General features: G+C 35.9%; 1 protein-coding gene across 2 annotated transcripts in view; it reads left to right on the top strand.

Annotated features, from left to right (window-relative positions):
• LOC145981095 (uncharacterized) overlaps positions 1–21675 on the top strand; it is a 33268-nt gene extending 11593 nt beyond the window's left edge. For both annotated transcript variants that reach the window (XM_083114234.1, XM_083114233.1), the window contains exons 4-13: positions 4391–4504; positions 4923–5061; positions 7240–7445; positions 7750–7859; positions 8527–8584; positions 9127–10019; positions 14165–14330; positions 15830–15997; positions 17574–18121; positions 21501–21675. In XM_083114234.1, the coding sequence (XP_082970360.1) occupies positions 4391–4504; positions 4923–5061; positions 7240–7445; positions 7750–7859; positions 8527–8584; positions 9127–10019; positions 14165–14330; positions 15830–15997; positions 17574–18121; positions 21501–21600 (2502 nt within the window). In that variant the 3' untranslated portion in view covers positions 21601–21675. The remainder of the gene's footprint in view (positions 1–4390; positions 4505–4922; positions 5062–7239; positions 7446–7749; positions 7860–8526; positions 8585–9126; positions 10020–14164; positions 14331–15829; positions 15998–17573; positions 18122–21500) is intronic.
• Positions 21676–22274: the final 599 nt, after the last annotated feature.

Genomic DNA, 22274 nt, shown 5'->3' on the forward strand with positions numbered 1-22274 from the left:
TTTGAAACACAAAACGCGAGAGATTTTAAGTATGAAAGGTAAACTATACGATTTTTGCATTTATTGTATTCTACTTATTTTCTAAATGAATTTCCCCCTACGATGCTTTTCTAAACCATACGGAATGTTCACATTTTACAATACCAATGTGTGAAGACTGCGTAACAACCCACACACACACATTTATATAGTAATTATATGGTTATACACATATGCAGAGTCGCTGACCTCCGTGGCGGAGTGGATAGTACAGCACGTTACAACACCAGGGCTCCCGGGTTTGAATCTCGGCTTGGTCATGGGTGTTCTTTGCATTACTTCATCAATTTTATCTTGTCATTCATCCTCAATGTCGCGATTAGCCAAAAGTGGCAGAAAATAGAAGCTAAATAATAAGGCAACATTGTGGACAACAGGTAAAGTTTTACACCTTGCAGAGGACGTCAATGCGAATAATTTTCCTTGATAACCATTTGTTCCTTGACGTTTCATTTCGACTTCAACTCTTAAAAGTAGGAAAGACGACAAAATTTTTAGTAATCTGCGGACAGGAAAGGATGGCTGGCTCTCAGAATATAAATATCTCTGAATAAAACTTAACATGTCTTTAATGTAACAATAAGCAGCAGCGTAACGTGGGGTCGAACATGAACCACAGGTTTCATTTAACATTTCAAACCATATGTATACATTTTAATAAAGGTGGAGATTTGGCCCCAACCGCCTTGCCCACGCCAAGTTACGCCATTGACGATAAGCAGCAATGTATGAATTAAGCGATAGGGATAATCTCAGGGGTTTCATCCTGTCTGCTACCATGACCCCCTTTCCTTAGAGCACTGACGTCTTTAGTATGTTATCTGACAAGAAAATATCACCTACATACACACAAGGTCAGCACCCCAAGTGTGGAGGGGAAAACGCAGCGAGGTGATGACCCTTTCAGTTAAACACATTTTATAAAGCCAGCTAGGCTAATTTGCCTAAGCATTCCCCCTAGCAGTGGTTCCCAAAGTGTGCGCCACGATGCCCTTGGGTGCCATGGCTGGCTTACGAGGTTACCGCGAAATGCTCCGTTATTTTCACTGATATTACACTTACTTGTTAGTCTACGCATGGTTTTTAGAACTTCTTACACAAAATGTAAAATGTTTCAGAATTTGAAATATGTAGTAACTGAGCGTTGCAAGTGTTAGATAGGCCTACATTCTGACTTGGGTGCCGTGGAAAAATCTTGAAACACTAAGGGTGCCATGAAACGAAAACATTTTGGAACCTGTGGGCTAGTGCACTGTCTCAATGTTGATACGTATAATCACGCCCCTTTCAACTTCTATCTCCAAACTTGTCCAAGCATACCCATGCTAGGAATTTCCACTTCAGAAACTACACATGAAAAAATGTTTTTCGGGGGCTGTTGGTGCCCAAACAAGGCCTACCAAAAATTTCTTAAGAAAAGTTGTTTCTCTCGATGCCCTCTACAAACTGCCAAACTTCGTTGGTTGTTGAAATGTGTGTTCAGGATTGGAGAGAAGAGGGGGGGCATGAGGTTTGAGTGTAGAATTTTACAAGTAAAAAAGGTTTACATTTTAACTTTTCAAAATGTAAGGGCCTCGCGTTTCCTAACGGCGGCCCTGCTCAAAACAAACCAATAAATGTAATCCTCGCCATTGTTACAGCATACATGAAAACTGTAAGTGCATACAGACCTAGTATCTGTAAGTGGCACCCGTGAACATATCTGGAATGTTTAAATCCCAAGCTAAATAAACTGAAAGTAAAGAATGAATGCCATACTTTAGTAGAACGTGATGCCAAATATAACTACGTCTATATGTCCCAGTGTGTAAATAAAATTTATGTTGTTCAATATTTTGAGGGATTGCAGTTTTCAGAGTGAAATCTGAAACTGGGCACAAGAAAGATAAATTACAGTGGATAGAGCAAAGAAACATTTGTTTTGTCACAACAATTGATGCATACATCAAATGCTATAGTAAGATTTTTTTATGTAAGATACTATTATACAATTTCACTACTTTCTTATATGATGAATACTGAATATTCACTATTCACTGTGTTTGTGGGCCAATTTTTCTATTCCACATTGTTCCCCAGCATACTGGAATTTCATTACAAACTCCTGAATACTAACTGTTTTGTTGTTGTTGCAGGAAAATTAATTTTTGTTATTAAGATCATGTATTTACCCAGTTAAGGCATTAAGGAATCTATAAAAATAAAACTCAGACTTTGAGTAAATCTTGATTTAGCACATTGCTGAACCTAATCTAATTAGAAATAAAAGGAACAAAATTATTTTTAACCACAACTTTAGTATTACCAAGATTTCATCATGCTAAATAAAGTTCATTATTTAAAGGAATTTTTGCTTGTCTTATTTATTAGAATGAATTATAATGAAGTCCGATAAGGTTTGTTCATCTTAGTATTACATCCATTCATGCACATGTATGATTTACTTCGCACAGAAGTGGTTTCATCAACTGTCTTATATGAATGTGATTCGTTTGCACCTTCTTAACTTAAATCTTTCAAACTGCCCATGTAGCCAGTTGTCCTACAAATAATATTAATAAGAAGTGTTTCTTTAGTGACTAATCAATCTCATTTAATTGCTGAATTTTAATCATATTTTTAGATCTTAAGAAAAATGTGTGTAATACTAGTCAAATAACTAGAAACTTAACCACTAAGTAAATAGTTCTTATTAATGTTATTTGTAAGTTGTACTTCAGTAGTAAAAATTTGAGACTCAGCTAGGAGTTGAACCTGAGTCTTCGGCATTCTTTTCCAGTGCTCTGTCAACTGAGCATCATTTGCTACATTTATGTACAGTGTGGCCATAAATAAAGTATACCGAAATGCAGAGCTTGTTTTATTTAATTTTATAAGTGCAATGAAAATAGTTCTTGTGTCAATGTACACACAGCAATTGAACATTTGAACGTAAACAGAAGAGTCAGCATAGCCACCCTGAGTGATCTCAATTTTGTCCAGTATAATTGAATACACTTGAGTGATAACAGGGTGGCTTCTCACCGGGAATTCATTGAATTCTGGGAATTATGCGTGAATTATTGGCTTCGGGAATTATGCGTGAATTCTGCTTGAATTTTTATCCTTAGACGTGAAAAATTGCAACTTTTATTAATCCAAATCCCACTGAATATATATGTATTTATTAATGCCCTGAGGCAAATTTTTTAGTTTAGCTTTTATTTTAGCGAGGAAGGAAAAGAAAAGAGAGCTGCCTGGAAAATAAAATAGAATTCTCTTAATCTGTTTACTTTTTTAGTGTCCTTTCCAGACAGGTGGAAGGAAGGTTATTGCAAGATAAGATATCTTGAAGTTGATTAGGTAAATTTGAAATTCTTATACAATTAACAGTTCTAGATGTGTTTCTAGTCTGAATATGAAATGAGAAACATAAAAACTTCCTGAGTTAGATTTTTTGGAAACCTTGAAATCGCACAGACCCCTTTATATTGTTAATATATTTGTGTGTGGGGGGGGGGAGATAAGGTTGAAATAGAATAAACATATGATTGCACCCTTGAATTTTTTGGAAAGTTAGCCTTGAAAACCGGGAGTTATACTTGAATTTTATCATGGTCATAGAGTGCCACCCTAGTGATGTTCATTTTGAGCTTATCACGAGACACTGGATCATAATAAGACCCGCTCCTTCAGTATTCCCCACAAATAAGCATCAGGCTGGGTGAGATCGGGTGAGTTTGCAAATATGAGTACTCTGTTCCTATTGAAATAGTGTGTTGTTGAAAGTGATGAAAATCTCCCAATTCTTGGAAAAAATTTTGCACAGATCTTCTCTTCATACCACCCACCATCATGAAGAAATTGGGGAGCTATGAGTGAGTAGCGTAACCCAGTCACGGAAACTACAAAGACGACTGGGGGTTTGACGTGCTGACCACATGTCACCCTGTAACTCTGGTGGGAGTTAGGCTGGCAGTTGGTAGGTAGACCCTGGCCCTCATGGGCTGTTGCAGCATGAGTTATTGTGGAGAGTAATGAGAAGATATATCACTGTAATAATAAAACTCTTTTTGGTACTTAGTATTATACGGACTACCTCATTTCAGACCGTCTGTTTTCTGGGAAAGCAAATGAAACATCAATATATGCTTTTGTGGTTAGGTTAGGCAGGTCAGGTTTGGTTCTCTTAGCATTAAAATAAAGGATACTTTCTTTTGCTTTCCCAGAAAACAGACGGTCTGAAATGAGGTAGTCCGTATAATACTAAAGTACTCTCTTTCTAAATTTGTGTGTGTTTCAGGATTTTTTCTGTAGTAATGTATGAGCAATTTAGTACTGACTCCCTCTTGCATGTTTATTACATTCACAGTATAAGGAAGATGGGCGAGATTCTGTGTTTTACATTGACGATGTTAATGAAGGGCAGTTTCTGGAGAGGTATAGTTGGAAGGGCAGTGTTCGTGCTGGCGCAAGAGCATGTGAGGTAAGTTTTTTTGTTGCAAGTGTTTTTAGTGCTTTGTTGTAGAAAATGATAGTACAGTAACTTATTAGAATGATAGACATGTAGCAGTAGACATATTCTTTTCTTACGTGAATTTGAATCTGTATTCATAATACTTTACAATTACGGTGTCCAACAGTGTTGCCTGTGCCACCTAATGTTTATTTTTTAGTTGACTTTAGTATTTGAGCAGAAATTGTGAAACAGAGTATCATGTCAAGGTAGGCTAACCACTACTGTACCTACAGCTTCAAGCTATATATCCCATGGGTTATCGAACCTGGAAGCCCTTGACTACATGATGAAATCTAAGATTGTTTGAAACAATTACTATAATACTTTTATTTTTCTTAAAAGGTTTATCAATTATATTGTATCATTAATCTTTCTGTTTTCACAGCTATCACTGAAAGTAATGCCATGTAATCCACGTGTAAATGTGACTGAAGATTTAAGAGAATCCATAAGAGCTTCATTGAGAAAGAGATACAACAGTATTTCAAAGCACTTAAATTTGTCACAATTTCATAGAGATCCAGGTGAGTAATATCATTTTAGATTAATTCTAGACTTGATAATAATGTTTCCATTATTTTGAATATAATTTTAATGTACAGTTTTATGGGAAATCATTCTCACATTTTGGGAAGTGTAATAGTTGCTGCTGTGGATAGAGGAGCGGTGGGTTTTGGTGCGTAGGCTCAAAGCGGTTAGGTGTTTAACTCACCGGATTTTCACCATAGATGTTGCAATTACAGGTGAAGATTTTGAAGAGGATCCCACTGAAAGTGCCAATCAAATCCCACAGTTTGGTACAAGGGAGTGAGGATTTGCTGCTTATATCTGAAGAAATCTGGTTGCTGCAGACATGTATTTTGTGAATTTGGCATTGTTTTTCTGGAAAATTGCAGTCGCAGAGCATAATTACTTTTCTCATGTTCTGCCATATCTTTGTACATAGGCACTGCATATAAATTTTATGCATATTGTTTTGTAGCCTATACTGTGTAATGTTGCACATAAATTCAGTATTTTCTGCATAAAATATCAAAGGTGATGTTCTTTTAAGAACAATGATGTTAGTTTTCTTAATTCCCATTGTTACATGAATAACAAATAAAAATCGGTGTTATTTTTTTCTTCCTTTCTGCAAGTCTTCGTGTGCATTTGTAAGAAGAAACAAAATTAATATGTAACTATAGGTAGAAACGTAGATTCTTTGCAATAACATTGAAAAACGTTAATCGTTACAAGAAAGTTCTTATACTTGTGCATCAATACAACCTAATCATAATTTTGATATGTATAAAATGACAAGATAACACAAATTTGAAGTGGTAGGTGATTTCTGTATTTTATATGCAAATTTTGCCACAGTTTGCACTTTAAAAGATACTAAAGGGTGTTCCGTATAGGACACCGAATTTGAACCGAGTGCTATTGTTTTGTTTCGAGGTTGGCAGACCTGTTCTTACCAATGTTGGTATCTGTTGTCATGCCGATTAATGTAGCCTCAGTTGTTTTGACTCGTTTGTTGTGGTTTCCTTCCGAAAATCCTCGAATAATCCAGGAGGGTGAAATCCATCCATCCGCTGAGAACGACTGTGTGGTGTGGGTTTTGGCAGGTGGAGTGGGATCTTACACCCTGTGATTTCTTCTTATGGGGGTTTGTGAAATCACAGGTGTACGGCAACAAACCACAAACACTTTTGGAACTGAAGGTGGAAATCATACGGGTGATTGGAGCCATCTGGACAGACATCTGCGAGAGGGTTATCAATAATTTTGTGGAGCGTATAAATGCATGCAGACTCAGTAGGGGTGGACATATGCCTGACATTGTCTTTCACATGGAAATGGGAGATGTTACTGCTTACATATATGTGAAATATAACTATTTTCATGATATTTTCCCTATTTTTATTTAATTTTCTAATTCGGATTCCTATATGGAACACCCTATACAAGGATTGAGCATTCAGTTCAACATATATTGTTATCACCTAACATTTTTTTAAATGAGGAAAAATAATATTTCCTTGAGGGTTAATGATAAGTTTTTTCCATTTAATAATTTGTTTAGCCAGAAAACAGTGGTGCTGGGAGTTGATTTACTCTTCACTCAATCCAATAGCTGCTCTAGCAGCCCCTGGCCCTTAGAGGGTCGAACACAGTGGAGTTATAGTTTAGTTACAATAAGCATATGAATTGTGTTACTAAGATTATGCACTTACCATGAGAGTTAGAAGGCATAATTTTTGATGTATTTGGAAGAAATGTGAAATAAAATATAAATGTGAATTCTGACAAAAATAACATCAAAAATAAAAATAATATGAATTTTGGCCAAAAATAATACAAGAAATATAGTTTTTTTGCTAATAAAGGTTAACTTCGTGTTCAAGTTGACACCAGATGTTGCCTGGAGAAGTTGATGGAAAAAATGTTTTAATTCATTCGTTTTCTGTGATTTGGGTAACTGGAATTCTGGAGCTGAAGATTAGTTGAAACTTTCTTCACCAAAACTAATGAGATTAGTAATCGTATTCTCCTACCCAAGGTAAGATTTCAACTACACAATTTGCATCTCCATGCAGCCCATAATAGCTTTTCTTTCTATTTAAAGTTAAAATTGTTGAGTTGGAAAAGCAGTGATATCTTCTTTCTTTTAGTATAACTTAATCAATATTGAATTTGAAGCTTTCTTTTTCTTCCAGATTTATCTAAGAAAGGAGTGTGTTCTGTGACCAATCCAGCCATAATGAAAGTTGTTCTTAAGTTCATAATTGACAATATACCTGACATCACAAGCATTGATCTGTCAAGTAATAAAATTATGTATTTGGATCAATTTCAAACACTAGGAAGAGACTTGGCGGAAAATGTTAAATATTTAAGGGCTGTTAATCTCAATAATAATTTGGTGAGTATAGTGAATGTTTTTAAGTTACAAACTTTTATTTCGAATAATATATATTGATGTATTTTTATGAGATCATTGTCATGTGAAATTATTCAATATTGTATATAAGAACCCTTATGTAATTTCATATATAATGTAAAAAGGTGAATATTAACCACAAAATGTTATATGCAGTGTTGATTGGCTGAAGGTGAAGAATTTAGAACAATTTGTGCTGTTTTGGTTCATACGGAAAATGAAAGTTGATATTATTACAAACTTTAACTCCAAATATGTATATTAATAATACTTTTGATGGTTTCAGATTCCTGATGTGAGACAGCTGCGCAACCTTCAGTGTTTTCCTATTGAGGTACTGAGCTTGACCAATAACCCCGTCTTTGCTGAGTTAACAAGCTCGGAAGGAATGACAAAGTATGTAAATATGTATTGATACTCCTCCCCCCTTTTTTTTCAAGAGAACCTAGTACACATGGGGAGAAAGGGGTTGCATTATTTGTGATGGTGCATGTTACTTACAAAATATGTTATTTTAGATTCATAGAGATATGTTATTGTGCAATTAGTAAGTTTCTTTTTCAATGTATTAAACCGGTTTGATCTGTTTTATTAATATCGGTTACATTTCAAAATTCACATCAGGCCTTTTGATTTAAAATATAAGCCCTAGCCTCTTAAATTTCTGATGGGTTTAGCTGGTTAGGAATGTGTGCCTTGGTGTCTTCACTTTTTATTCTGTCTTCTTTAATGTAATTACAATCTCATTTAAACATGAAAAATGAACAGCTATCAAATGTTAAAATTACACTTTATGGGTGACAAAATAAATCTCACTTTAGGATTAGTGGCTTTTGTAATTTGTAACAAGTGTACGTGTATATGCCATGGAACATTATTTTGAAATCATTCCTCACCTCAAAAATTATTGTGTGTCCCTCTTGTAGGTAGTAAACTGTTATTTGCAATGACTAATCAGATAAGGTTATTAATTTTTGTACTTCAGTGTATTTATTTTTCATATATTTTTCTTATATACATATGATCTATAACTAAGATTATTATGTGTATGTTTTATTTGCAGAAGACTTGGGAAATTCTTGCCAAAACTGAAAAAGATTGCAACTCAGATAACACCTTTGGTAAGCTAATAATAATGCTTTATTTTATTTTTTCCAAGTTACTTTTGTATGTAGCAGGATATTATGTTAAAGATGGTGAAATACGCTAGTTTACAATGATTAATATTTGATTGTTAACAAAGTAGCTTCAGTGATATTATGAGGTTATTTATTCAGTTAGATATAAAAGAATCTTTTCTTTGGCAAAGAAAATATACTTAAGATGCATGAATGTGCTAGAAAAATTGAGCAGGATATTTCTAAATTTATTATTAATAATATTCCCTCTCATTTGGTAACGTTAATTACAGTAGTTAGAATGATTGTGATTTAAGAGTGTCTGTCTACATACCTGTCAAGTTAATTTAGTGTACTGGGGACTTCGGGTATGGATCTCTTGATTTCGTCAGTTCATTAATTGTTAAAGGCTCAGTTATTATAGAGATGCAGACAAGGTGGGGGTGTAAAATAAGCACATTCAACAAGTGCTTAAATTAAATCTGTAACTTTAATTGATAAGTTAGTATTAATTATTTCTTACCTGCTTGATTTCTTGTTTCCAGGACTCATCTGCTGAGAAAGTTCTAAGTAAACAAAAATCTGAACAAAAAATTTGCAAAGGTATTTCCTGGAAACCAAAAGCTCCGGATCCTCCAAGTATTTCTGAAAATCATACCCAAGTAGGCTCATCAGATAAATGGAAACCAGTTCCCGAAGCTCCAAGACCCCCAAGTATTTCTGAAGATCCTAATTTAGTGCAAGAATGCTTATCAGATAAATGGAAACAAATTTCTGAAGCTCCAAGCCCTCCAAGAATTTCTGAAAATCCGTCAATAATAGTCGAGCAGGGCACATCACAGAATTGGAGACCAATTCCGAAAGTACCGGATCCACCAAGTATCAGTGGGAATTCATCGAAGATAGTCAAAGAGCGCCCATCTAATGAATCGAGACAGACGGATGGTCCTCATGTTTCTCAGGACAGTATAAAAGAAGTTTCCAAGAATGTATTGGATATCTTGAAAATATTGAGAGATAAGACTGAAGAACCTCAAGAAATAATTAAGAAACACAGTGTAAATCCGAAATCAGTATACTTGACCCATCAAAGTGAAGATCAACATGTTCCTCCGAATGTTGTAGAACCACACAGATCTTTACAACGATCAAACAGTCCCAACATGTGTAAAATTGGTCAAAATGAAAAGTTTCCTAATAATCCGATATTGTCTGAAATGGGAAAAGTATCTAATAGCCAGAGTGTTAGATTGCCTTTAGCTCAGTGTACTTTCTTATGCACAGATGATGGCAAGGATTTTGTTGAGAAATTTGTGCAGCATTATTACACAATGTACGATGGGGAAGACAGACGTTCCTTATTTGATACCTATCATGAAAGTGCATTGTTTTCTTTGTCATTCAATCAACCAGTTAAAAATAGATTTCATAACATGAGGTAAGTCAATCGTGCTTTTCAGGTTTGTGGTTGTCTTAGTTGTAAAACAGAGCTTTGTTTCCCAAGTTACCGTACTAGATATATCCAAAGAGTAAAAGTATAACAGTAAAAACATGTTTTAGTACACCATTTGCCTCAGCTTAACCCATTAGCATTGTCTCACTTAAGTTTTAAATACATACTTGAAATGACCAAGAATTAGTTATATAAATTTTCCATTTCAGCTTGTATTCCTGTCTCTTTTCTATTCTGTAATTTCATGCTGCCATCTAGTGCCATTCTCAGTATTTACATTGCATGAAGTTGCATGTGGGAAAATTGAAGTGTGGTCTGGTTCCTGGCAGTATTTTTGATATCTTGGACAGAGATTTGGAAACTGAATCATCTGTATATCTTGAAGGGAATGAAGATGACAGAGCGCCTGGAAAAAGTACAGAAGAAAACTTACCTCCACGTGAAAGTGATGAAGAATGGGGAAGAAGAAAAGAAAAAGCCCAACTGTGACAATACATAATATACAGTGGAACCTCGATTTTACGTTTTTCAGACGACCAAGCTGAAAAACTTAAACTGCAGGAAAATGTAAAATTGAGGAAAATTTTACAACACTTTGCTATGTTGGGACCATCGAGATTGAATGCATATTGCGGGAAAATGTAAAATCGGACTTCCACTGTACATATTACTATGAGGCGTATTCGTGAAGTAAGTACCGTTTGCAAATATTGCCGATGTAGCGCTGCAGTCGCGACCGTGTGAGTTCTCGCTGACGTCCTTCATCCGTTAGTAAGCCACAGGCAGTCATGGGAGCAGGTCATGCTTTTGCTTTGTAGGTTTATGAAGTTTTGAAATGTTCAAGAAAATCAATCGGCCCGCCGACTGTCAAGTCCGGTCTGTGATTCTTTTTCTCAATGCAAGAAACGTGAAACCGGTACATCCACCGTCAACTATGAGAGGTCTTTATTTTTTATGTTTAAAGAAGGTCGTGAGACAGTTCACGATGAGCCAAGGAGAGGTCGGACATCTGTTGTGACAGAGGATTTGGTGCATGCGGTCAACGCGGAAATTCGTGAAAACAGACGCTTCACAATGTCGTCACTTTCCATGGATTTTCCACAAATTTCAAGAAAACAGTCCTCTACGAAATTGTGACAGATCGTCTGGAATTGAAAATTGTGGTCAGCGTTTCGAAGAGGATGATGACGTTGATGCAGTAGTGCATGGATGGCTTTCATCACAGGCGGGAACATTCTATGACGATAGGATACAACAACTAGTTCCAAGCTATGACAAATGCTTGAAGAATGGTGGAAACTAGGTAGAAAAGTAGTTTAAGGTCTGTAGAATGCAGTGCAAATAAAAAAAAGGTACAAAACTATTTTACTTTATTTCTTACACCCTTTCGGTACTTACTTTCCGAATATTTTGCATTTTTTTTTTTAAAATTTTCAGTACAAGGTGCTGTAAATTTTATCTTTTGTGTATTATGTCACAAAATATAATAAACATTCTGAAATATGTACATGCAATATAAACAGCAAATATGTTTGTTATTTGTATCCTTTTTCCCAAGTAAACTTAATTTTTTGCCATTTGACAACATACAAAAGAGACAACGCTATTGGGTTAATTTCCACTAGAAAAAATGTTGGTATTTCATGCAATGTTTTGTCAGCTACAAGGAACAGCTGAACGTTGTAGAGAGATGGTCAGGAGATCAAGTTCTTATACTTTTTTTAATCCTTTTTAACTATATTAACCATGGCTTAACTGTTCCACGATTCTTTCCTTCCATCCCTAAAGGAGGACTGCACTTGGTCCAAAAATTTGGACAAAGCAATAATTAATTTCCACTGGAATTACGTAATAGTTTTATGGATAAAGTAAGTACATGATTCCAGTATATTAATTTACTACTGCATTTTTGTCCCTTGAAACACAAATTGATGTCCATTATCAAGATATTGTGTAGTCAGGTACACTCTTTATATGCAGAGTAACACTTGTTCACATATTTTGTGGGGTATATGTATAGTATGATTATAATTTTAATGTTGCTTATTTCATATATTTTATTAAATAATAATTTAATAATAAAATATTAAGTTGGTAATATAAGGGGAAGGTAGTAAATACTACAGTCCTGCATGGGACCACTTTTGCTCTCTCATACGTGTTTGAGTCTCTCACCCTTGAGTGTATACAATGGAATGTCATTTCAATGTGACAATAATCGTACATGCACACACATGTAAAATATCTGCCTTGGTAGTTTCAGCCCACATTCATCTATTTCATATAACTATATTTTAACATTATGACTATGTTCACTTAAGTTTCGCGATCCATATTTAAGGGCCCACTACCACAGATAAATTATGGTTATGCGTGTACTACTGGGCTTTGACTGTATTCTACTAAGTTTGCCCGTTCGAACGTTTTTCGCCAAGCGAAGATTCTGTCAATTCCGTACGCTATCTAGCATGGTCCGTGCAAACTATTTGGCGCTCGAGTGAAATCCTCTCCCTGCAGGACTCTAGTACATACAATGGTACAATCATGGACACTTCTGAATTGTAACGATTCCATTGAAGTTACAATCCAGAAGTGTCAGTGTCTGTACATGCATGTGTGATTGTATATATACATAAAACGATTGCTTTTAATACCATATCTTAAGAATATGACAAAAAGTAAAGTAATCCCTAGTGTTTAATTGATTTGGTTTACTTTACTTCACTTTTCTGCCACTTTTGGTGCATTGGGAAGATAAGGATGAGTGATGATATGATGAAAGAACATATAAATAACACCCATCCCCAGACTGTATTTGAACCTGGAACCCTGGTTCTGTAGCATGCTGTGCTAACCACTCTTCCATGGAGGTCGGCAATCCTAGTTTTTGCATAGAGTAGATAAGGAGGGAAGTAAAGTAACTAACTTCCCCAACCCTGCTTCAAAATAACAAAATTATTTTTGCTTTCTGCATATTTCTTGTATACAGGGTCTGTCCGGAAAGTAATAAGACTGGCTCTGGCATCGTGTGCACACGCACTTGGAGGGGAAACCGATGGTGGGGAAAGAAAGGTGAAATTCATCTTTTCAACGGTACCGCGTTAATTCTTCTCTCTCCGAACAGTGAGAGTGATATGACATCCTGCGAACATAGTCTCTACGCGAGAGACGCGTCACGGCAACAATGCAGAGAACGTCGGAGTAGTGTTACGCTGTCAAGTTTTGTGTGAAGCTTGGTAAATCTGGATCGGAGGCAATGGAAATGTTGAAGACAGCCTACGGCAACAATTGTATGTCCAGAGCGCGAGTTTTTAACTGGCATAAAGCCTTTAAAAATGAAAAGGAAGACATGGAGGACAAGCTGGGCACCCTTCAACAACTAAAACTGAAGAAATTGTGGATCATGGAAGTTGTTGAACACTGACCAACGCCTGAGTGTCTGTTTAATAACAGACTGAGAAATTGCAGATGCGAAAGGTGTGCGCAAAATTGGTTCATGTCCCTCCTGAGACCGCAACGACGTGGATCCTGAATCACGACAATGCATCCTCGCACACCGCGTTCCTTGTCACGGAGTTTCTGGCCGCAAGAGGCATAGCATAGCACACGTTTCCACAGCCTCTCTGTGTGTCTTTTTTCTCTTCCCCAGACTGAAGAGAGACTTTATTTGCGACCGTGACACACTACTTGAGCAGCATCCCGCAAAAGGAGTTTCAGCAGACATACAAACAATGGCAAGATCGTTGGAAACGCTGTGTCACTGCAGAGAGGTCCTATTATGAAGATTATTAAGTGTATTTGGAAGTATTGTAAATAAAATTGGGTTTTCTAAAACCAGTCTTATTACTTTCTGGACAGACCCAGTACTGTATACATTGGGATTTATTACTGTTATTGTTTAATATGTTGAGCATTGTGGTGTAACATTCATAACTAAATTTAGATCCAATGTACTGTGAATAACACTTCTGACACACATTATTTGCCGAGTTGTTTCAACTCTACTAGCTGATATGTAAAGAATCCTTGATATTTGCAATAGCAGTTGCCATTTAGTAAGATAAATGTACTATGAAAATAATAACAAAGAAAGCTATTTCCTTTATATTATCAATCTTCTTTTGTTGTAGTCATACTGCATATGTAACGGAGAACCGCAACTTGTTGCATACATCAAAGCACGACATTGAAAGAACTCTCCATGTTGGCAATTATGAAATTGTAAAATGCCTCTCTCGACTTCCAGTGACTGAACATGATCCTGCATCTTTTTCTGTCGATCTCCCAATTTTATCTGTAAGTTGAAATCTCAGTTATTTTCTCAAGTAACAAGAGTGTATGTTACTCAGCTCATATGTGATGAATTAAGACTTGTTGTGATTCACACATGTAAGAGTAATTTTAATTTAATTATTTTACATAATTTTTCAATGTATAGTGGCATGTATGGGGCAGATTAATTGGTACTCTACTGGTTCATTGATAAAATTACTGATAATTTTACCAATTCAATAGATCTATAAATAGCTTACAAGTTCAAATTCTGACGTTTTGTTTTTATGTGGATACAGTCATAAGATTCACGTACCCTGGTATTGTAAAGCAAATGCCTTTAGTCACCTGATTACATACATTTAAGGAGATTAGCCATTCAGGTTTTTCATAGAATATTTGAAATTTTATAATTGAATTGGTAGAATATTGGTTATTAGTGTTAATAAGTGTTAATTTGGTACTTTATCAGTAGTATAAAAAAAATCATATTGCACCAACCCTAATAAGATGATTGCAAAAGCATGCTACAGTGTGTTTTAACAAACATTTCTTAACGTGTCTTGCACACACCACTGTTTTAAAGTTGCAAAATGCAACGCATTTTTAACTTTGAATCTGCATAATGTTGAGGCAGAGTTATTTTTTTCTTCAGGTTATTGGAAAATGTGTAACTTTCTTTACACTTCTTGGTTAATTAATTTTATAGTTTGTGAATTGATTACAACTATGTAAATGAATACCTGATGAAAATCATGAGAGAACAATCACAAACACACTGGAATTTTGATTTTTATCTTTTTCAAGAAAGTGAAGCATGAAAACATAAAATCTTGGAAATTTTTATAACATTTTGTTTTATTGTTATGACGACGATTGAATCTATCATATGGGAAAACATAAACTCCAGTTAACATAAAATTGGGATTATATTGTAATGCTTTAACCAAAAAGTTTCACCTTTTAAGATAGATTCCAATGCAAAAATAAAGTAATATTTTTACAAAGTATTATTTTACATAAATTCAGATTGTATTAAATTTGTGCATTGTACTGTAGTTCTGAAAAGCTGAGAAATGTAGGTTTATTGCATGCAATCTGGCACTTTGCTATTGGATTGCATGAAGTGACTTAAGTTTCATACCTAAATGGTATGCCAATCTTTATCAAGATGTATGCTGAGTATAATTTGTAATACTGAGTAAGGTTTCATACATATTGAGGGACATTTTGGTCATTTTATAATGCAAATAATATTGACATTTTAAAGGAATAAGTGTCCCTTAATGTATGTGTACAAATTTTCAGCAGAAAAAGTACAATATAAACAACTAAAAAGTGAAAGTAAATCCCCAAGGTCATTTAAAAGTATAAATTATCTGCGAAAGTTTTTAAGTAGAATGAAAATTTATTGTTACTATTATTATTTTATTTTGTCCATTTATTTACTTGTATTGCATGACTTTTATATTGTTTTAGCCAAATTATTTCATGTAATAACATTGTATTTCTCTCATTTTTAGAAAAAGTTGGTGTTGCTTCATATATCTGGAGTTTTCCGTGAATTCAACACTCCAAAAGATATAAAGTCATTTCAAAGAACTTTTGTGTTAACTTCAAACAGTGACAATGTTTTTAAAATTGTCAATGAAGAATTGTTTATAAGTGCTGCAACAAGTGAACAGAAAAAGGTATGTTGTTTCTTTTGTAACACTAGGTGTCTCTCTGGAGTTCTTAAACATTATTTTTTAAAAAAATGAAGTTATTGGCATGATCACTGACACTTCTTGCATAAATTATTAAACAACTGCACCTTTGTAGGTAGAAAAATATAAATGTAGGGTATTATTAACAATGCATTTAATAAAGTTACTGATCTGAGATTGTAAGTTGAAAATTGTTCTTAGGTACTATATTTTTCGGACCATAAGAGAGACTCTCAACTTTGAGATGAAAATTTAGAAAAGAAAAATATCAAATTTTAATCTGTTATCTGTAAATTACTGGTACAAGAAATACAAATTTTACTTCATTTTCACTTAAGTTAAATGTGACACATGAGAATTTCTTCTGTGCAGGCATTATCTAATTTAATCTAGGTTGATCACCGAATGTCACTTGAAATACATGCTATTGATAACTGAAGATACAGGTAGTGAATTGAGGGCAAGAAGCAACTTTCTTACAACATTCCTTGAAGGCTGTTTTACCTTTGTATCCCAATTGGGGTGGAAATTGGATTCTGCTTTTACTTGATCTTAAGATGATCGTTTTATGAAAAAGTGCATCTTATTGCCAAAAAATATGGTATCCTTTGAACTATATTTTCTTTGACTCGCATACACACAGCACAGAGAAGAGGATTACTGCACCACAAATGTGTTTTAGTTTTTTTTTATTGATTTTATTGTTGCAACTGGAGTGTGCGTACATACGAGGGAGTGTCAAATGAAAACCTTAATTTGCTTTGTTTTTTTACTTTAGTATATATCCATTGTTGACCCACATATATTTTCAAGTCTTATGTTAGTGCCTATATACCTCAGGAAGAAGAATCTTTGGGATGCACATGCAGTCACTTTTGATCCGTTGTGAAGATATTTCCACCCGTTTGCCTGTGAACTGAGGCCATTGTTGTAAGTCTCCCTCTATTCGTAAACTTGGTGGCATGGTAATCATGCATAGAGATATTTAATTTTCATTTGCCAGAGAATGTCTATGAGTTTCAAGCTTCCAGAGGGCAAGAAACCACTGTTCTTCACTGGCACAAGTGTGTACAGGAGGCGCCATCTTTAAAAATGACTAAAATGGTGTTATGAAGCTCACTTGATCAGTGTTGTATCCTTGAGGTCGTTTTGTAAATAACAGTTGATACCCAATGTAAGTTTGACCTGTGTACAGTCTGTCACATAATTTTTATCAGACTTTTTAAGATTTACATTTGGCCTCCCCCATGGCGCAGTGGTAGCATCTTTGCCTTGTAATCAAGGGGTCCCAGGTTCGATACCCGGTGGAGGCACAAGTGGTTCGGATCCCACTTTAAACTGTAGGTCCAGTCCCGATTAGCCTTACTGTGCATAAAGTGGACTTAAAACAGCAACTCATGATTTACATTTGACTCTCCCTTGTATAAATAATTACATTTGAGTGAACAAAATATATTGTGAAATACTGATGAAACAAGTAGTTCAAATAAATAATAGCATAGATGGATTGTAAAAAAAAAAAACCGTGTATTATCTACCCTTTTTGTTACATTCAATCCAGGTTGCATTTAGAGAAGAGAATGTGAAACCAACTGCATCACCATCAAAAGAACATGATAAAGAATACAAAAATTTTGTAGAAGATGCACTTGAGGAGATCTTCACTAGTGTAAAGAGCAAACTTGTAGGACGTTTAACTCCAAACGAAGCTTCAAATATGAATACAGCAACAGAAAAAAGGAGATATGAGGAAACTGAAACAAAGACATCCAAGATGAAACCTTTCAAATTAGAAAACACACACATCAGAAGCCCTTTTGTAGATTGGGAATCCGTTACATTCAAAGACAGTAAAGTATCACCCACGCAAAATAAAAGACTGAAGTTTTCACAAAGCCATGCTCAAAGTTTGCCAGCTCAGCAAACAAAGGTTGGAGGCGAACAATGTACAAAGACAAGAGAGAGTGCTGCGGATCACTCACCAAAGACTCGTATTTCAGGATCTATGAAATCAGACACTGTTGATAAGAAAGTGGATAATGACACCAAACATATGCTTGTGGATGTTTTCTCGAAGACCACTAGTATGAAACTTAACTGGAGCAAAAAGTGAGTATGTTTAAGTTGTAGCATAGTACTTTTTCTTCAGAAATCTATTAACCCATTAACTGCAGCTGATCTACAGTGCGTTCAATTTAAAAGCGGTACGTAAGGTATATTTGAGTCTTGTTTTTGTCGTCCGTTATGTTCCGTTATGCCCATTGTTACAGGAAAAGATTATTGTAGCGGAAAAGAGGGAATGAGAGGCACGGGGAGGGAAGGGTAGGTGACGAGGAGGGGGAGGGAGGGGACGGACGCATTGTCAGTTGCAGGTGTTCCGCTGTACTGCTGGGTTGTGTTTGTTTTTCGTTGAGTTGAGTGAGTGAGAAATTGCCCTCTACAATGCCTTTTAGTGTTCAGGAACGTGCCTTTATTGTTGAACAATATTTTCTTACGTAGGGAGTGTTTTCCTGCATTTTGCAATTTGCAGCAGAGTCTATGTATAGAATGTTTGCAGTAAGTCTTTTTATATTTATTTTTTATGTTATTTATTTATTTATATTTATGATGAAACGATTTTGCGATTGCATCTACATAGAGATGATTGCCTTTGGGAAGCACTTTCCTTCTATGTTGCCGCAGGGAAGGGGTTAATTATTGTTACTTAAAAATTCAAGAAGCATTGTCTGTTATGATTTAAAATTTAAAGGAGCATTAATTTATTGGTCACACACAAATGCATGTACTAATATTGAAACTTGGCAAAAATATTAGACATGTCTAGGACTCAAACCCAGGTGTGACAACATTTATCTCTACTAACATTTGGGTTTCCCCCGATGTATTTTATTGGTAATGCTAAGGCAGCCTGGATTTGACCCTCCGTGGGGTTCGGATCCTACTTTTAGGGAGAATTCACACCGAAGAGAGACGTGTCGCTTGCAAGCGAACACTCAGGAATGAATTGAACATTTCGAACCGAAGAAACATGACAAGCTGAATGTGTCACACGTCACTTACGTGCCTCTCAGACTGTGCCGTTTTCTCAATACCGTACATCGTGTCACCTCAGTTTGTTGTTCGCGTATGTGCAGTGAATATGTCACCCCAACAAGCTATTTTCAGAGAGCCCAACCGGAGGCCTTACAACATGTTTGAATCTCTAATTTGTTGATATAATAAAGTATCGATATGTATAGGGTGTATCAGAAGTCCCTTACCACCCCTTGTAAAATCCGCAGTGATGCATTTTCATGGAATTTGATGTGGGCCATACAAAATAGGCCTAGGGGGACACCTTTTGGAGTATGTCATGGGGATGGCCGCCATCTTGAATTCAACTTTTTTATTTAAAATGATAGGTGGGTCATGTGATACATGACCATAAGCTAGAATTTCGTCAGGATGTCAAATTTGAAATCAGATTTCATGTAACTTCATTTGTTGAAAAGTTATTGGCAACTGAAAGTGATGTTTACCTGTTACAGAATGTGCTATGTGATGTTTACCTGTTACAGAATGTGCTCCACATGTCCGTGCTGGGCAATGAACATGTGCATGCGCTTCTCCCAATGTCTGTGGACACCGAGCAAGGTATCTGGTGAAATTTGCTCAAAGGCAGCCATGATACGTTGTTCCAGATGATGAAGATCCCGAATTTTCACACCATACACCATAGCCTTAACGTGTCCCCAAAGGCAGAAGTTCATTGGAGTTAGGTCTGGTGATCAGGCAAGCCATTCAACTGGCCCACATTGACCAATCCATGCCGCAGGAAATTGTTCATCCAGGTACTGACACACCTAGACGTCATAATGGGGAGGCAGTATCTGTTCCTGTAGCATCCCCAGGTATCGTTCCGCATTTAAATTTCCTTCAATGAAAAAAGGACCGATTATTCGTGTTCCCCATATGCCTGCCCACACCATAATTTTGCCTGCACCGGTCATTTTGGAGTGATCTGTCTATGCAACCAATAGCACAAGTTTTGCCTGTTCACGTCCCCATTTACGTAGAAGTTCGCTTCATCGGAATGGAGTATCTGCATAGCGACATTTGGATTTAGCCGTAATTGCACGATAGCCCACTCGCAGAACTGCATGCAGCAATCTAGATCGTCCTCGGAGAGGTGTTGCTGCATTTGCACCTTATATGGATGCCACTTATGCCTCCGTAGCACCCTGTACACTGAACTGTGACTCATAGCACATTCCATTGCTATACAATGTGTGCTTCGCTGCGGTGGCATCAAGAAGGATGACAGCACTGCCGTAGCTGTTGCTTCATCCGTGACTGTTCGCGGTCGTCCACTACGCAGTCTGTTAAAGACCGTGCCATTCTCCTCAAATTTGGTTAATAACTGTACCACTGCAACATGTGACACAGGGTGACATTCTGGATGACGCAGGTTGAAATCGGCAGCCACTGCATGGGCACTTCTCCCACCCTACAGTTTGAAGATCTGGATGCATTCCTCAGTTGTTAATGGCATGGTTCAGCACCTGCAACAAACAGGTAAACATCACTTTCAGTTGCCAATAACTTTTCACCAAATGAAGTTACATGAAATCTGATTTCAGATTTGACATCCTGACGAAATTCTTGCCTATGGTCATGTATCATGTGACCCACCTATCATTTTAAATAAAAAAGTTGAATTCAAGATGGCGGCCGTCCCTGTGACATACTCCAAAAGGTGTCCCCCTAGGCCTATTTTCTATCGCCCATATCAAATTCCATGAAAATACATCACTGCCGATTTTACAAGGGGTGGTAAGGGACTTCTGATACACCCTGTACAATGTTTTAAGATTTAAACACAACATTCTTTTCGCTTTATCAAGTTTTTGATGGAGTTATTGGCTGTAATTTGCCTTCAACATCGTGTAAAGAGGACGTGTTTTGGCCATTTAGGCCACAACTGCTTTTATTTTAAAAGGCCAACACATGGAGGCACTTTAGTCCAGCAGGTCAGTCAGCATGGTATAAAGTACTCTAGTGCATTGTTTCTCAACTGTCGGGCCCTCGTATCAACTATACTGAGCTGCGAAAGGTTCTGGTGGAATTGTTGGTTGACAAATAACGCAATCCAAATATCATATTTGACTTGTGAGTTTTCGTTTTTTTAATTCATTTTATGCAGAAATAGAGTAATCAGGACTAATCAGGTGTTAAATAAACTCTTGTTTGATTATCCGCAAAAATCGTTATCTGCATAACCTTCAGTCCCAATTAATGTGGATAAATGACGTTCTACTGTATTGGTAAAATAATCTGTAATTTTATCACTAAACCTATATCGGCCTATACCAATTAATCTGTTCCATTCCTAATAAATATGATTACTTCAAGGACTATGAGGTGCAAAAATATTTAATTTTATAGAACCTCATTTAATTTTTTAATTTCGACAGCCATTTGAATTATTTCCTCCCTATCTTTTTTTTAGGTGTCTCCAGGACAACAACTGGGATATGAAGCGAGCACTAGATATTTTCTCAGATCTTTGTAAACATGGTGCAATACCAAAAGATGCATTCCAGCAATGAAACTTTTATGTACAAATTATTTAATGTGTTTTGCAATGTTGTATGTAATAAACGTTAATTTTTACACTTAAACAATCTACTTTTCCATAAAATCCATTGAAAATAATATTGAAAGTTGATGAATAATAAATGTGTGCAAATTGTAGAATACTACCAATTAAGGAGTATAATATGTTAATCTATACTTGTTGGTTTTCTCCATTTTCCAGTCTCACATTATGATCCTAATATTCTTTAATTCTTTTATCTAAAAAATTTTTTTTTTTATTCTCAGAAACGTGTTTCATTTTGCAATTTCAAAATACTGGAGATTCAATGTGTACACCCTAGAATGAAGCCATGACAGTGTAAATTGTAGTTTCTATTATGGTATGACAGGACAGATTGTCCCGTGGGATTCACAAGTATTGCTTGGCAATTTGTCCATGATCATTTTCATTAATATTTCTCTTCTACCTATGTGTTTTTAAGGACTACATTTTTAAGTATGCTAACGCAGAGGGGGTCGGCAGCCTGTTTGGCGGTAAGTTTCAATTCTTGAAGTTCTCATTGGGTGAAACAAAATGCATGATCATGGTAATTGACAATTTACTTAGTAATACTTATGCATTCCACTGTACCAAATGTACTTCATAGACAAGTTACAGCATTGCTCATGTTGGTAAGGCATCCAA

The sequence above is a fragment of the Lepisma saccharinum genome, chromosome 28 (assembly GCF_977018435.1).
Source record: "Lepisma saccharinum chromosome 28, izLepSacc3.1, whole genome shotgun sequence".
Lineage (NCBI taxonomy): Eukaryota > Metazoa > Arthropoda > Insecta > Zygentoma > Lepismatidae > Lepisma > Lepisma saccharinum.